Source organism: Chrysoperla carnea, chromosome 1 (assembly GCF_905475395.1).
Source record: "Chrysoperla carnea chromosome 1, inChrCarn1.1, whole genome shotgun sequence".
Lineage (NCBI taxonomy): Eukaryota > Metazoa > Arthropoda > Insecta > Neuroptera > Chrysopidae > Chrysoperla > Chrysoperla carnea.
Window position 1 is genome coordinate 90,544,424 of NC_058337.1, and position 15,106 is coordinate 90,559,529.

Sequence of the window (15,106 nt, forward strand, 5' to 3'; positions counted from 1 at the left end):
AGGAGGGGGCGTCCGATTATTTAAATAAATAATTGACTTCAAAAGTAGGCAAATATTTAACATTGGTTTTATGGGAAAACGGTAGATGGATGATATGTTTTCATAGATTTCTCCGAAACTAGTCGGTGGAAGTTTAAAAAAACTATTTACCGTAAAGTTAAAACCTGAATAAATTATTGAAAACAAAAAAACCCCGTTTTGCCCGATTAATTAAGGATGTATGGGCAGTAGTGGACAAAAAGTAAGAATACAATTTTTCGATATATGGAGTAATTTTCAAAATATCAAAAATTTAAAATTTTGTTCAATTATTTAGCTTTCAATTTTTCGAAAACTAAGGCAGATATCGAAAAATTTTATTCATATTTTTTGTCTACATTCATGAAGTTCTAACAAAATTCATCATCAAAGTTGAAAATAAGGTACAAATAATTTCATCCACAATTCTAAACTTGCCTTGGCACTCGTACTACCTTAAGTTTATAAGAAATTGGATTCATGTTCCTCACGCAGGGACTTATTAGAGAGTAAATATTAAAACAATGGATTGGAAAATTATTTCGTATAGGTGTGAATTGAAGGAGAAATAATTACCTGTATATTTTTACTTTATAGGTACAGGTGGCCAAAAGTCCTTTTTGTTTAACTTTTATTTTGCTTCAATCCTTCACGATATTTAATGTTGAATATGGAAAATTTACATAATTCGTACATATAGTCGCAGTTAATAAACAATGTGTGTAATTACCTTTATTTGAAAATAATAATAATCCCATTACTGTAATCTTCTTATTCTGTTTTATAGTTTGTGTCGTTAGTGTATTAAATTTCATTTTTTTATTTTATTTATATATACTTTATTATATCATGTTTTTGAAAATACCTTCTCAAATAACTTTGATACGAAACACACACAATAACTTCAAAAGTTAAAAAAGTATCTTTTTTAAACATATTTTTAACAAATAAGAATCAGCTAAGTTCACAATTGTAAACTAATTTAAATTAATACCATTAATTAGTAACAATTAACTATACTAATAAACATTTATTAATGAATATTAAAAAATATCAAATATTTCAATATTATCTGTTTAAACAAATATAATAAAAAAATATTATTTTAAAATACGAACTTGTATTTTTTCTAATTAGATAGTGAAAAACAGTTTTACAAAAATGTTTAAAAATTTTAAAAAATCAACAATTGCTCATTTAAGTTTAGCTTTAATTTATTTTACTAGTGGTTTTATTATTAATTTTTTGCAATTAATTTTATATGTATTTGTGCGGCCGATTAGTAAATATTGGTATCGAAAAATTAATTATTATTTCGTCTTTTCTCATTTTGCACGTAAGTTTCAAAGGTTTATTTATTTGTTTTCACCAATTTAACCACGAAGATATTCTTCGTGCGGTTGAACTAACGTAATCTATATAGAAAACACAAACTACAGAATAGGAACATAGTGTTAAGCGTTCTTCTTTCAAACCTTTCACGAGGTTGTTTAAAAATGGAATTACCAAGCTGTTACGACAGTATTTGAATCCGCCACATTATTGGTCATTTTAAAATTGAGGTTATAGTCGTCCAAAAAAATCACCAATCAGGTGACATGGCTTAGTATCATCACATCATGTGACATAATTTAATTTTGGAGCGGTCTACATATAGGAAAGGATGTCAAAACCTGTTCAATAAAGTTTCGATAGATAGCCAATGAAATTAGCCCATGACAATGATTTTAGCCATAAAATTAATTTGTAACTAGAAGGTAGTAACTAATTTGTAACAACTTAATAAACAACTGTGGAAAATTTCAAAGATGCATTAATTTTTTCTTTTTTACTATGATATTTTATTTTATTTTGTTGTACTATTATAGAGGCTTTGTATTTTAAGTAAAAGAGGTTTTAGGCTCGCACTGAGTGAAGAGTACAAAATAATTTATTTAAATTAGACTTTATCGAGGTTCTACTGGATTTGTAAAAATGTTTTAAATGGAAATTTTAAACTGGATTAGTAGAACGCGCGCTGACCTCCCAAGAGGCGATCTATTGTGAATTGTTTTCCGAGGGAACGAAGTGCCTCGCGTAATTGGTTTCGCTCCCGGTTTCAAAACGTTAAAAAAAATTAATGTCCCCTATACAAAAGCGTCGTTTTTCCAATTTTTTAAGATGATTTGTAAGCTAAAATTATTATTTTTTGTCAAAAAAGTTACGAATTTTTTCGATTTGAGATGATATTTAGCCGAAAAGGATTAATTTATGTGGGTGTTCGGAACCCTCAATGAACTAACATTCATGCTTGTTTAAATTTCTACAGTCTAATTAACGAACTTCTCTGGATCAAATACGATATAATCAAATATTCTCTTTCCGGCTTACTAATTATTGTATTGTGAATTCAATACGTTTATTATTATTATATTATATATATTCAGGGTTGCGTATAATTATAATTTCCATAAAATATTAAAAGTTAAAATTATATGTAAATAATTATACGATTTCTATTAAAATTTTATATACATATACTATTTTTATATTAATATCGATATTAGATGAGATTAAAAATTTACATATGCTTCTGTTCTTAAATACAGGGCAGCATACTGCCCAGAACGGTTTCATAGTTGCATTCTTCTTTATTAAAAAATTGGCAAGACAACTTAGATTGGACCTTGAAGCCAAAGGTCAGTTCATCATACACTTGTTTTCGTTACAGATGGGAGATAAAAGAAACAAATGTTTTTTGCCTGAAAGTATTTTGAAATACGAATAGATTCGACAAAAATATAATATAAAATTTAGCTATACATGAAAATATCTTGGAATTTTTAACTCTATTTGTTCTTGATAGAGGGTTTTTGGAATGCTCTTTTGAATGTCAAAGCCTGTCTATTGGTAAAACTTCTCCCAAACCCGAAATTGTAAAATTTAATTGTTTTAGTATATATTATTACATTCAACCGTGTTCTAGTTTTCATGTTCATTCGATCATATTCGAGTTTATTAAAAGAAAAAACTTATTCTTTGAAGTTTTAATATACCTTTAGTTAAAGTATACCTATGAGATTCCCACCTTTCATACAAACAACTTTTGCTTGAAATATTTCTCTGTACCTAAATTATCTTAGAAGATTTTACTAAAGGAAAGTTAAGGGCTTCTGGACATATACTGTATGAGTGTGATACCAAGTTGAAATAACCCGACCCTCTTAGTCAAAAAAAGTGGTCAACCTCGGAATCTAACGGAATAAACTGAATCTTCCTGAATCAAACTGAATACAACGTATTAAAAAAGCTTTCAGATAAACATTATCTCAGCTATACGTACCTTAGTGCAGGGTCAATATTTCTAAATTTTATCTTCTACAACTTTTATTATAATGGTTGATGCGATTGAAGGCAAAAGAAACGAGAAAAGAAATTTCGTTTTCAAGTTTTCTTTATTTTATTTTTTAGAATACGCATTCTTATCAGAATGGTGGTCTAATTCCGTATTAAAAGTGTATATGGATGAGGATGATTTTGATAATTATCTTGGTAAAGAGCATACATTAGCTGTGTTAAACCATACCTATGAAATTGATTGGCTAATATTAAGTAGTGTTATGAATAATCGAGATGCAATAGGAGTAAGTATTAAATATTATTCTAATGGTCAATTCAGGCCACAGTAATGTAAATTAATTGTAAAAAAATTAATTGCCTAAATAATGTAATTTTCTTTTTACGTAGACTGTACGAACATATGGAAAAAAATCCCTTCAATACTATCCAGTAGTTGGATGGACGCATTATTTATCTGAAGGAATATTTTTATGTAGATCGTATGATAAAGATGAAAAAATAATTAAAGAGAAAGCTCGTGAATATTGTGATTATCCAAATCCTGTTACGGTTGGTTAAAAATTTATCTTAAAATTTGGTTTATTGATTAAACAATTTTTGATTTAAACATTTAGGTATTTTTATGCCCAGAAGGAACTCGATACACTAAGGAAAAATCTGTTAAATCAATAGAATTTGCAAAAAGTAAAAATTTACCAATATTTAAACATCTTTTGACAATTAAAACAAAAGGTTTCACAGCAACTTTACCAAATATTAGAGATAAATTTGGAAGTATTTTAGACATTACACTTGCATTTGATCCAAATGGGGTAAGTATTGAAATACAAATAATTTCGAATATATTTTCTACATGCCTCTTTTTAATTTTAGGTCAAACCAACTATGTTAAGTTTATTAAATGGTTATTCTTTAACAGGTCACGTTTATATCAAACGATATCCCATGAAAGATGTCCCATCAGATGCAGAAGAAGCCGCAAAGTTTTTAAATGATTTATTTGTGCAAAAGGTTATTAGATCAATTATTAACAATATTTAAAATATATAAAACTAATACCATGTAGAAGCAAACTTATTCCTAGTTTAAGTAATGTGCAGTTATTTTACCATTTTGGTCAAACTATTTTTGTTCGATTTAAGGTTTTTTCGCCTTAATCGGATCAAATTTTCTATTATTCTAACGAGTTTTTACTGACCCTTGGCCATATTTTAAATTCATATTCTTGTTATTTTAACAAATTTTCCCAAAGTGGGTTGATCTCAAGTTTTGCGAGTAATTTATTCATTTAATTTTTTGTAACATATTCGGTGGGGCTTCGAAGCCTTTATCGTCTAGAGCCTGGCACCGCTATATCCCTTTGTCTTTCGTTAGCTGTTAATCCTGGCTGATAGCAATACTTGAATATATTTGTTGTTGGCTCCAATATTGTTAATCAAAAATTTTTGTTATCAAATTATATTATTTTAAGCGTGTAATTTTTGTCAAGAAATTATCTTTTTTATATAATTTATTTTATTTATAATCAAACAGCTGTTGTTGGTAAATTATGCCATTTTTATAGAATGCCAAAAATCTTATTATTATCTCTAATTTTAACCACTAGGTAGAATATCTCTTAACAGGAAAGCCCACTTTTTCAATCTTCCTTGATGGGCTAGTTCAATGTTTCTTTTTAGGATAAATTATTGGAGAGCTTTTTCACAACTGGAAGTTTTTTCACTTTATCAAATGTACAAGAAATACCACCGATAGAAATAACAAACGAATTAAAAACAGTATGTAATATTATATTTTGGGGTTACATTACATACTTTTTGTTAATTTTGTACATAATAATATATTCAGAAAATACTGTTAATTTATGTTTATTAATTGGACTTTTAGGTGGATGTAAGTTGAATTTTCGACTATTTGTACAACAAAAAATGCTTTAATTTATTTTTATTTTTTTCAGTGTTTGCTTTAATGAAATTTGGAGTAAAATTAAGTGAAGCAAAAGATAAAAAGTCAGCTTCGAATTCATTTAAATAAAAATTTATTAACAATCACTTACCACAAAATTTTTACAAAAATACTTACAATTAAAATGAATTAATTAATGTATATCAAGCTTCATTGTACTTAATCTTAAAATAAAATCTAATAAATGCATTTGAACTTTTAAATCGGTTTCTTTAATTGTAGCATAAAATCCAGGCACACCTGCTTTTTCAAGTATTTCTTGTTGATCTCGAACCTAAAAATAAATAAGATCTGAGAAATACGAAAAATGTACGAATTTTGATAAATCTACAGGTTTATAATTTTAAAACATGTAAGAATTGAAATTTTTTTGGAAAAAAATGCCATCGTTACTATTATATTAGACCTCAACACAGACCTATGGTAAATAAAAATGGTAAAATTATCTAAAAATATTATATACCTATTATACTCATAAAAAATTCAGTATTTATATCGATTTATTTCAAAAATATGGTATACCAAAAATATAAAAGTATTGCGTATCTCATTTGGTACATTTTTATACCATGTATATATGAAATATACATAGTATATTAAGTTTAATCCCAAGTTTGTAACATCCTACGAAAAAAATTTTGGTACAGGTGTTCATAGAATCATTTAATTAGTCCATTTCTGGTTGTCTGTCCGTCTGTCTGCCAACACGATAACTCAAAAAGGAAAAAAGATATCAAGCTGAAATTTTTACAGCGTTCTCAGGACGTAAAAAGTGAGGTCGAGTTCGTAAATGAGCAACATTGGTCAATTGGGTCTTGACCTATGGGTCCGTAGGACCCATTTTGTAAACCGTTAGAGATAGAACAAAAGTTTAAATGTAAAAAATGTTCCTTATCAAAATATAAACAACTTTAGTTAGAAACATTTTTTTGTAAACATCATTGTTTGATGTTTGGTGGTGATAGAGTTTACCCGTGAGAGCGCAAATCAGGCGTAAATTGTATAGTATGTATTATATAAATTATATATGTATGTGCAATGTGATAGAGTAATCAACACTATTAATGCATGGTATTTCAACAATTAACTGATTCAATTGTTTGTTTTCACTTGTTATTCAACTTACCTTTTTGTCTAATTCTCGAATAATATTCAAGTCTAATAATTTTAATTCATCTTTTTGTTTTAATTTTAACAAACATACATTTTTTATTTTTTCTTCAACTGTTAGCAAATTATTATTCACTTGATGATTTAATGTTTCCGTGAATTCCTCTATAAAAATTTAAACCGTTTAAAATAATCGAAGTATTCGTTGTATGAGATACATCCTACCTTCGTGTTTTCTTATAAGTTGTAACCGTTGGTGAAAAAGTTGTTTTTCTGTCACATGTTGTATTTCCATCAAACCTTTCACAATTTCAAATATTGTTTCATTTAGTAAAGAATTCGCAAGACCTGATAATAATTCGTACGGAATTCTCATTTGATATTCCCTAAAAATAATAAATTATATCGCATTTAAATATTGGCGCTCAAACACAAATTGACAAGAGAAAAATTTGATAAAAACAAAATAAAATACGCACGGTTCTAATTTTTGATGAAAACTTTGTAATTGTTCTAATAAACAATAAAGTTTGCGTTGTAGAGTTTCAGGAGAGTCTCCAGGATAATATTCTTCTGGAACATTATCCATTTTTTGGTTACCTACATTATTTTGTAATAGTGGACTATTTTGTATGTAAGTGACGTTTTTGGTGTAACCCTAGTAACAATAAATATTTAATAAAGTATTAAACTGTGACTAATTTTTAAGATTAATTAAAACTTTGTTAGATTAAAAACAAATTTTTTACATAGAATTCTCTATGATTTTTTATGAAAATCGTTATGCATGATATCATGTAAACGTAGTGACTTTATTTGATAAAATAATAACACTCATCCGTGAATCATTATTTTAGTTTGATATTGTGTAGTAATTTTAAATTTAAATATGTGAAATGAAATTCTTCACTGAATATATTTTAATTATTCTAAATATTTTACTTTTATTTAATATTTTTACAAAATGCGAATCTATGGATTCACCTACCTTGTAAGTATTGAAACAAAAGCATTTTAAAAAGTCTGATTTACACGATACTAATATTAGTATTTTTCGTAGACTGGCTGAATGCAATAACAGCTGTGATGCCTGTTTAAATGTTTTTGCACAAACTTCAGGAGATTTTTCGCATTGTGCTATAGTGAATTCCAGGCCCATTGAAATTTGTGAATCATGCGTGGAACCTTATATATATTTAAAAGATAGTTTTGCAGAAATTTTAAAGGTATTGCTATTGTTTGTAAGTTAATTGTTACGGGGAGCCATTGTTACAATTGTTTTAATGGATTTTTTCTAGCAATCCGATTCGAAGGGAAAATGTAGTTCTCAATATTTAGATTTAGATCGTCTACAAGTTATACGATCAATTTATAACTACAACGATGATTTATGGAATAGAGCCCAATGTAATAGTAAGTTATTAAAAATGTAATATGAAAGAGTTTGAGAGAATAAAACGATCATTGAGTTTTCGATTTAATGCTATTCAAATCCATTTGAAATTTATGATTGAAACGAACGGCAATGAATTGAAAAAACTATTGTAATTTTGTTGAAAATTTTGAATGGATTTTAATTGAAAACTGTATTTTCGTATGATTTGAATATGAAATTTCACTACGATTACACTACGGTTCTATTATAATAGTATTATGCATAAATTAATGCAATTAACTTTAACTTCTATGGTGACCAAAAAAGTTTGGCGATAGAGTTTTATAAAAGTTGACGAAATCAAATATCAAGAACTTTTCGAAATTTTGCCTAATTTTGGAAATATTAAAATCTGAAAATCGGTGTTTTTATCTCGTTGATGCATATTATATGTGAATTATTTATATACTATTGGTTTTTATGAATGGTTATGTATGACAAAATAATTCAAAATAACATAACTCGATTCAAACCAGCACAATCCTAATTTTTACATACTTACGCCTACTCTTTGGTAATAAAAATGTTATCCTGGTGATGTTTCAGAAACAGTAATCGAACAGAAGTTTCAAAATTTCATCACAGCATTTCTTTAAACAACTTTCATTGATATTTGTGGCAATTTTTTTTAGGTTGTTTTCAATTTCAAAATGGTAGTCTTACTAATAATTTCACGGATGATGCAATAAAATTTCGAAAGTATTATAATAAAACTACAACTTGTATCACTACTTACAAAAATCTTGTAAGTCAAGACGAACTTTGTAGTATATGTTTCGATGATTATTTAAAATTAAATGACTTTTATCATCATATCAAACGAAAAAACCAAGATTCCATATGTTTTGATATTGTTGATTTGGTAAGTCGAGATTCTTTAATGAAAATTTATGAAAATAAATTTGTATGCCTTCTTATAGATGAATTCAACTAGGAAGTTATGGAGTGCAGATTTAAATTGTTGCCATATACGGCAACATCCAGAAGTGATCTTTTTATTGTCTTCAGCAGGATTTGCATTATTGCCAGTAATATTTTATGTTTTAATTAAAGTTTTAACTAAACAGGACGAAGCTGCCTTAACACCTCGTAAGTATTAATATAAATTTCTCATTCAGAGTGAAAAATAAGATTTAGAAACACACGCAATTTTATTATTCCCGATGACTTGCGTGTAATTTTCGAGTTTTAAATCAGAAAATCTAACAGCATATATGTATAAACTGAAAAATAAAGTAAAAAATGCAGTCACAGACCTTCAATCTTTATTTTCAAATCTACGAATATTTATTGGCCTTCGATAACATGTTATCATTTAAGTAGAAAGAATTACTATTTGAAATTCGTAGAATTTAGAAAACTAAAAAAATTTAACTTAATTTGTAGCTAAGATTTCATTCAACATCTATTTAACAAATTAGAAGTTTAAAATTTTTTTAAATTTATTTCGTCCGTGGCTGTTTTATTCGAAACTAAAAGATAATGTAGACGTCAGCAATTAAAATACTTATTGCAGTTATAATCGGACTAAACTAAATGGTATTAGTTTAAATAATGCGATAGAGCAGTTTCTTGAAATATTTTTATTTGCTGGACCGTTAGTGAGAGCGATTGCGGTCAATGTCTAGAGACCTCAAGAGTGAGAGGCTGGTTTCACAGCTAGCCATTTTCTATCTGACCGACATATTTCATATTGCTTAACATATTTATATTACTGGACGCACAGTTTTTGATTTGATTACACTAATTAAATTTGAACTCCTAAAATATACCTTCCTATTATTTCTAAGTCTTATAAACATGTAAGTAAATCAATTAATATTTTATATAACTTATTATAATAACATTTTCAGAACATCGATTTGCTGAATCATTTCCTTCGCCTTCAAGTAGTGTCGATAGATAAATTTTAGATTAAAAAAAAAAACTAGATTTTATTAAAAATGTCTATATATTTTATTATTATTTAAAAGTGTTATTATTTTATATTAAAAAAATTTTATAATACTGAAATAGTGGCTGTTTTGATAGTATGTTACTTTAATTTTAATCAAACAACCTTAAATCGAGATTTGATTTGTTATAATCTTAATTTTCTAAAATCAATTTGTAAAATTTGTAATTTATACTATTCTATAAAATCCATTTGTTAAATCCATTAGTAATAATTATTTTTTGGTGAATTTTATCAAAGATTGTACAAAAAATAATATTTAAAAAATAATGTAAGCAAATTTGAGATCTTTCGATTAGTATTTTAAAGTACGTTGAAATAAAAATTTTTTAAATAAAGTACATTATACAGTCTTAAAAGACAAAACTACCCATAAAACTTAATTGAAACATTTTAAAATTTTAATTTCATCTATGTCGAGCTTTTTTATTATTCCCTTTTTTTGCACTATTACCAGTCGTCACTGAATTTCCAATGCCACTTGTATTGGCTGATTTATGTTTTGCAGATGAATTTAACTCTTTACCACTTGAGTTAAACCCATCTTTTGGACTAACTGCACTGCTATCACTTAACCCATTCGCCATATTATAATGTAGGGCTCCTGGTGTAGATGATGTGTTATTTGTCGAATGTTTCCCGGTTGATTTTGCGTTATTTGTTATACTGTCATGATTGTTATTTGTATTAACGCCTGTTGTAGAGTTTGATGCATTTACAGCGTTTGGTAAATTTGTATCTGAACTATCTTCATTTGTTTGTGATTCAGTTTCGCTGTTATGATCATCTATGGGGTAAAATACATGTAGTATGTCAGAATCATTTACCTACATTAATTGTAAATTAAAAAGAACTGTGCAAAATTACAAGATGTATTAGAAGTAAGTACTCCTAACTTTCAGAAGTGTTCTGAAAAAAATTAAACTAATTTTTTTCTATGCGATTAATAATACTATTAGAAAGCTAGGAATAATTATACTGATACACCTGAAACAACATTAATGTGTGTATATACATCTACTATACAGAAATCTGTAATTAACCCACAGTGCGTGTTTGGGTTTTTATTGATTACAATACTTTTAAAATTAAGTATGTGGCATTTGAAAATTTTTTGAAATGCTCCGTTTTCTTTAACGAGATCCCGAAAATTGTTTGACACCTTCAAAAAGTGACAATCTTAAATTTATCATTTTGTTTGACACCTTCCAGGCCAAATTGTTGCATTTGTTATTTAATTATTGTCTTATTATAATAAATAATAATAAAAAATAAAGTGGTAATAATCAAATTTTGGTTTGTGATGCCAAAAAAAATATTTTCTGGAGATCGTGAAAGAAAACGCAGCACTTTCGATAATTTTTGCAAAAAATTATATATTACAATAGCTGTCTGTTTTTTGTTGTTGACACAATGCAAAAAGAAAGCTAAGTTGATTCAAATTCGCCATAATGAAACCGCTTGAAGTTTCAAGTGTATGGTAATCAATAAAAATTATTACTAAGACGTACTGCAGGCTAAAAGAGAGCAGTAAAATATTTAGTTTTTGAGATATTAAAATAAATGTTTGAGTCACAGTTCTTCAAAATCAAAGTATAAGATTTGATCATCGTAAATCTGTAAAGAAAACAGTTCGACTATCTCCACAAAAAAAAGGAAACTAAAATTAAAAAATCTCAAAAACAAAAAAAAAACACATTTATTCCGTAAACAAAACACCTACATGGAAAAAAATGATAACAAAATTCATGATCAAATGAAAATATTTACAGTTGTAATCATGAATTTTATAAAATTGTGGTAACAAAGGATAGAAATGAAAGAAATAATACAAAATTATTGGGGGAGAATAAAAAGAGCTTAATCATAATCATTCTTACTTTTTTCTTGTGATTGGTCGACTAATCCACTCACAGCCTGGAAATTAAACAACATGTATGAATAACTTACAAATGTTGGCATCCTGAAATGTTCAAAAAACGTTTTATACTTACAGCCATGGACGTAATCGAAGATTTTGAGAATAATCTTTCTGCTTCTTTGAATTTTCTGTTTCGTTTATCGGTTTTCGAATTTGTATTTTTATTACTGGCTAAATATCGATCCCAACCACGTATTATATTTCCATATAATTGAGTATCTTCTAAATATGAGCCTTCAAATGCATATATTTGGCGCTCTAAATTCGCTAACGTTTCCTATAATACATTATATTGTTACAGTGTAAATCAGACTTCAAATGTATCATTTTAAAGTTTTATAATTTTCAATTTGTAGAAATACATAAGCATTAGATTTTTATACTGTTTAATAAACTAAAAAAATTGAAATTAAGTATACTTACAGCAATTTCAGCTTTTCTTTTTACAAGTTCAGCTAATTCATTTCTTGCATCAATACTTGTGTTTTGTTTAGAAGCCATTTTTTCTTATATGTCAAAAATGACCTATCATCAAACTTTATACATAAAATTTATTCCTTGTGCTTTTTCGTGTGTAATGCACATGTACTTATATTTTAATTTGTTTTTTTTTTAAACTTGTAATCAATTTGTAAAATTTATTTTATAGTTATTTTCAAAGTAAATAAACACTGAAAGTTGTGTTTCACGATCATAACAACAGATGGTAGAAAATTAAATGATCTTCCTTGGCGCCACCTGAAGGCCGTTAAATGTTACCTATTTTACAAGGTGTATCAAAATACAATACCGACTGTATTTAATTAAACCAAATTTTTTGAATTGTTTTATATTATACTAATTCTTATGATTGGTTATTTTCTTTAAACCTTCCAATTAGAATAAAAATATTTACAATAGATGATGAGTAGGAAAAAAAGATAAGAATTGAAATGGATCATGGACTCTTGGGGGTGATTCGCCTGATACACTTTGTGCAAATTTCATCTATGACAGACAGAAACATTTTGACATTTCTAGTCATTACAAAGGTTATGTTTACAAAGTATGAAGTTATTGGTTTTAATTTTTCTTGTAGATAATAATATTTTTCGAAAATGTCCACACTAAATTATTTAACAAGAGTTGCTCAAGTTGATGCTTTAAAACTAGACAATGAAATTATTGAAATATTTAAGAGACAAATTTCGGAGTTGTTGCAGTACGTTCCCGTAAGTCAAGTATTTTTATCAAAGTATAAGAACATAAATTTTTTTAAATTTCTTTCTAAAATTTTAATTACAGGCAGGACTAGCAACTAAATATGATCCCGAAATTACCTTAATATTACGATTGTTCATGTTCAATCATTCTCTAATCAAAAATAGAGCAACTTTTGGTCAACAATTGTTAGCTATAAAATACGATAATATGTCGAATAATAAATTGTTGTTGTATGGAATTTTAACGCATGGTGTTAACTATATCAAAGATAGAATTCATACAATTAATTCCGAAGCTATTCACGATTTTAATGTTACAAAATTATTGGATAGGTTAGAAGGATTGTTGTTATTAGTAAATTTAATAAATTTTTTAAATTTTTTACGTACTGGAGAAAAACCATCGCTAGTTGATAGAATTTTAGATTTAAAACAAACTAGCACCGTAAAACGATATTTAAATAATAACATATATTCTTTTATGCAACGAGAAATTTTATGGCATACGTTTATTGTAAGTATAATTGTCATTTTAAATGATAAATGTTGGTAAAATGATAAGTTAAAATTGAATATATAAGGGGGTTCCATTACTGTTTCTCTGATGACTGTTACTATGATTCTTTTATAGAATTTTACGAACTAAGATGAAAATCAAGAATACAATTTTTCAAAATGCCGATGTTTGTAATGCCATAGCTTTATACGAAAATTAAAGCAACTACAAATTTGTGGCACCAAAATTTAATTTAGGTTCTCATAGAAGAAGTCAGCATATTTCGAAATATCACTGATTGAAAAAGGAAATTTGATTTTCAATTATATATAGTGTTTTAAATATGAATTTTATTATTTTTGATGTGTACAAATGTGTAGATTGGTTATAATTTCTATTCCGAAAAATACATAAAACCAACCCAACCCAACATACGTCAATCCAACATAATCAACGTAACGTACGCATTTGCTTATATGAAAAAAATATCTTTTTGTATCTACTAACTAAATTTTCATTTTCAATCATGAATATCTCGAAAATTATAAAAGTAAGGGCTTGGATAATTTCTTCTTCATGTCCATTTTATTCAGAAAAGTTCTATATACATTTTTGCTGCTTAAAAATAGTAATGCTCGAACTGAGGGAATGTTGTGTATTTCTAATAAAAGTTATTGTTTTTATTAACGAAGTTGGGAGGTAAGAGTTAGAAATAACAATTAAAACATGGGTTTTTTCCAAAAATGCTAAATTTAATTGCTATATAAATAATTCTTAAAAATTAGTTTTTCTCTTGAAGGAATTATTATTGATAGTTCTTCCGCTAATCAATTATCATAGCTGGGTAAGGCGTTTTAAAAATTTAAGTCCCTGGAATACAAATTCTAATCAACATCATATAGAAGCACCAAGAGTTTTTACAATTACTACAAAATGTCCAAATTGTAATGAAAAACCTGTTTTACCACACCACATGGGATGTTCACATATTTTTTGTTATTATTGTTTAAAGGTAATTTTTGAGGAAAATTAAAAAATTTAATTAGTTGAAAATTGATTATATATTTTTAGGGAAATTTAGAAGCAGATACTGGATATCAGTGCCCTGTTTGTAATTTTTCGGGGCAAAAATGTTTAAAATTTTATATGTAACATAATAAAATGAAAATAAACTAATTAATTTGTACATGGAATTATTATTAAATTTTCTCTCTAAATTTAAAAGTGATACTTTGCTTTAAAAGCTCAGCGATAAAATCATACTAGACAAATCGTTGAAAACACCATGCCTGTAAGATAGATTTTTAATCTTCTTTACTTGCATTTTACAAGGAGACAGAGGAGATGCTACATGTGGAGAGGGTAAATAATAAGTAAATGTAGTAATTTGGGCAGAATTTGTGTAGACCAGTAAATGAAACTTTTCGTTTTCAAACTCTTTTTGAGTACTTGGTGTAAATATGCTTTGTGTTCGTACACGCTACAAAGTGGTATCACAGTTGAAAAGGTATCACAGTTGAAAAGGATGGCCCAAAATTAGTGGATTTCAAAAAAAATTCTAACAAGATCGACATCAAAATTGTCTGTGTTATCAAAAAAATAAAATTTTTTAACTTCATGACTTCATCAGAATCAAAAAAATTAAATTTTTCTCTATCATATCCAA

The 15,106-nt window shown here is 27.0% G+C and overlaps 5 protein-coding genes across 5 annotated transcripts; 3 read left to right on the forward strand and 2 right to left on the reverse strand.

The window, feature by feature from the left end:
- The first annotated feature begins 3,392 nt into the window (after window positions 1-3,392).
- LOC123292108 (1-acyl-sn-glycerol-3-phosphate acyltransferase 2-like) lies at window positions 3,393-5,259 on the forward strand. Its single transcript, XM_044872653.1, has 7 exons — window positions 3,393-3,411; window positions 3,469-3,641; window positions 3,745-3,906; window positions 3,972-4,169; window positions 4,231-4,368; window positions 5,037-5,135; window positions 5,245-5,259. The coding sequence occupies exons 1-7, from the start codon at window positions 3,393-3,395 to the stop codon at window positions 5,257-5,259; spliced, it is 804 nt and encodes a 267-aa protein (XP_044728588.1).
- A 168-nt stretch (window positions 5,260-5,427) lies between these two features.
- LOC123305969 (gonadal protein gdl) lies at window positions 5,428-7,454 on the reverse strand. Its single transcript, XM_044887812.1, has 5 exons — window positions 7,421-7,454; window positions 6,912-7,090; window positions 6,658-6,818; window positions 6,449-6,597; window positions 5,428-5,596 (listed from the first exon to the last, which is right to left on the reverse strand). The coding sequence occupies exons 2-5, from the start codon at window positions 7,019-7,021 to the stop codon at window positions 5,456-5,458; spliced, it is 561 nt and encodes a 186-aa protein (XP_044743747.1). The 5' UTR covers window positions 7,022-7,090; window positions 7,421-7,454; the 3' UTR covers window positions 5,428-5,455.
- On the forward strand, window positions 7,047-9,781 carry LOC123305964 (osteopetrosis-associated transmembrane protein 1). Its single transcript, XM_044887808.1, has 6 exons — window positions 7,047-7,423; window positions 7,493-7,658; window positions 7,731-7,845; window positions 8,500-8,729; window positions 8,788-8,956; window positions 9,721-9,781. The coding sequence occupies exons 1-6, from the start codon at window positions 7,329-7,331 to the stop codon at window positions 9,771-9,773; spliced, it is 828 nt and encodes a 275-aa protein (XP_044743743.1). The 5' UTR covers window positions 7,047-7,328; the 3' UTR covers window positions 9,774-9,781.
- Window positions 9,782-10,112: 331 nt separating this feature from the next.
- Window positions 10,113-12,464, reverse strand: LOC123305965 (chromatin modification-related protein MEAF6). Its single transcript, XM_044887809.1, has 4 exons — window positions 12,166-12,464; window positions 11,816-12,019; window positions 11,702-11,738; window positions 10,113-10,608 (listed from the first exon to the last, which is right to left on the reverse strand). The coding sequence occupies exons 1-4, from the start codon at window positions 12,241-12,243 to the stop codon at window positions 10,229-10,231; spliced, it is 699 nt and encodes a 232-aa protein (XP_044743744.1). The 5' UTR covers window positions 12,244-12,464; the 3' UTR covers window positions 10,113-10,228.
- A 96-nt stretch (window positions 12,465-12,560) lies between these two features.
- LOC123305963 (peroxisome biogenesis factor 2) lies at window positions 12,561-14,631 on the forward strand. Its single transcript, XM_044887807.1, has 4 exons — window positions 12,561-12,953; window positions 13,027-13,458; window positions 14,240-14,452; window positions 14,512-14,631. The coding sequence occupies exons 1-4, from the start codon at window positions 12,840-12,842 to the stop codon at window positions 14,590-14,592; spliced, it is 840 nt and encodes a 279-aa protein (XP_044743742.1). The 5' UTR covers window positions 12,561-12,839; the 3' UTR covers window positions 14,593-14,631.
- Window positions 14,632-15,106: the final 475 nt, after the last annotated feature.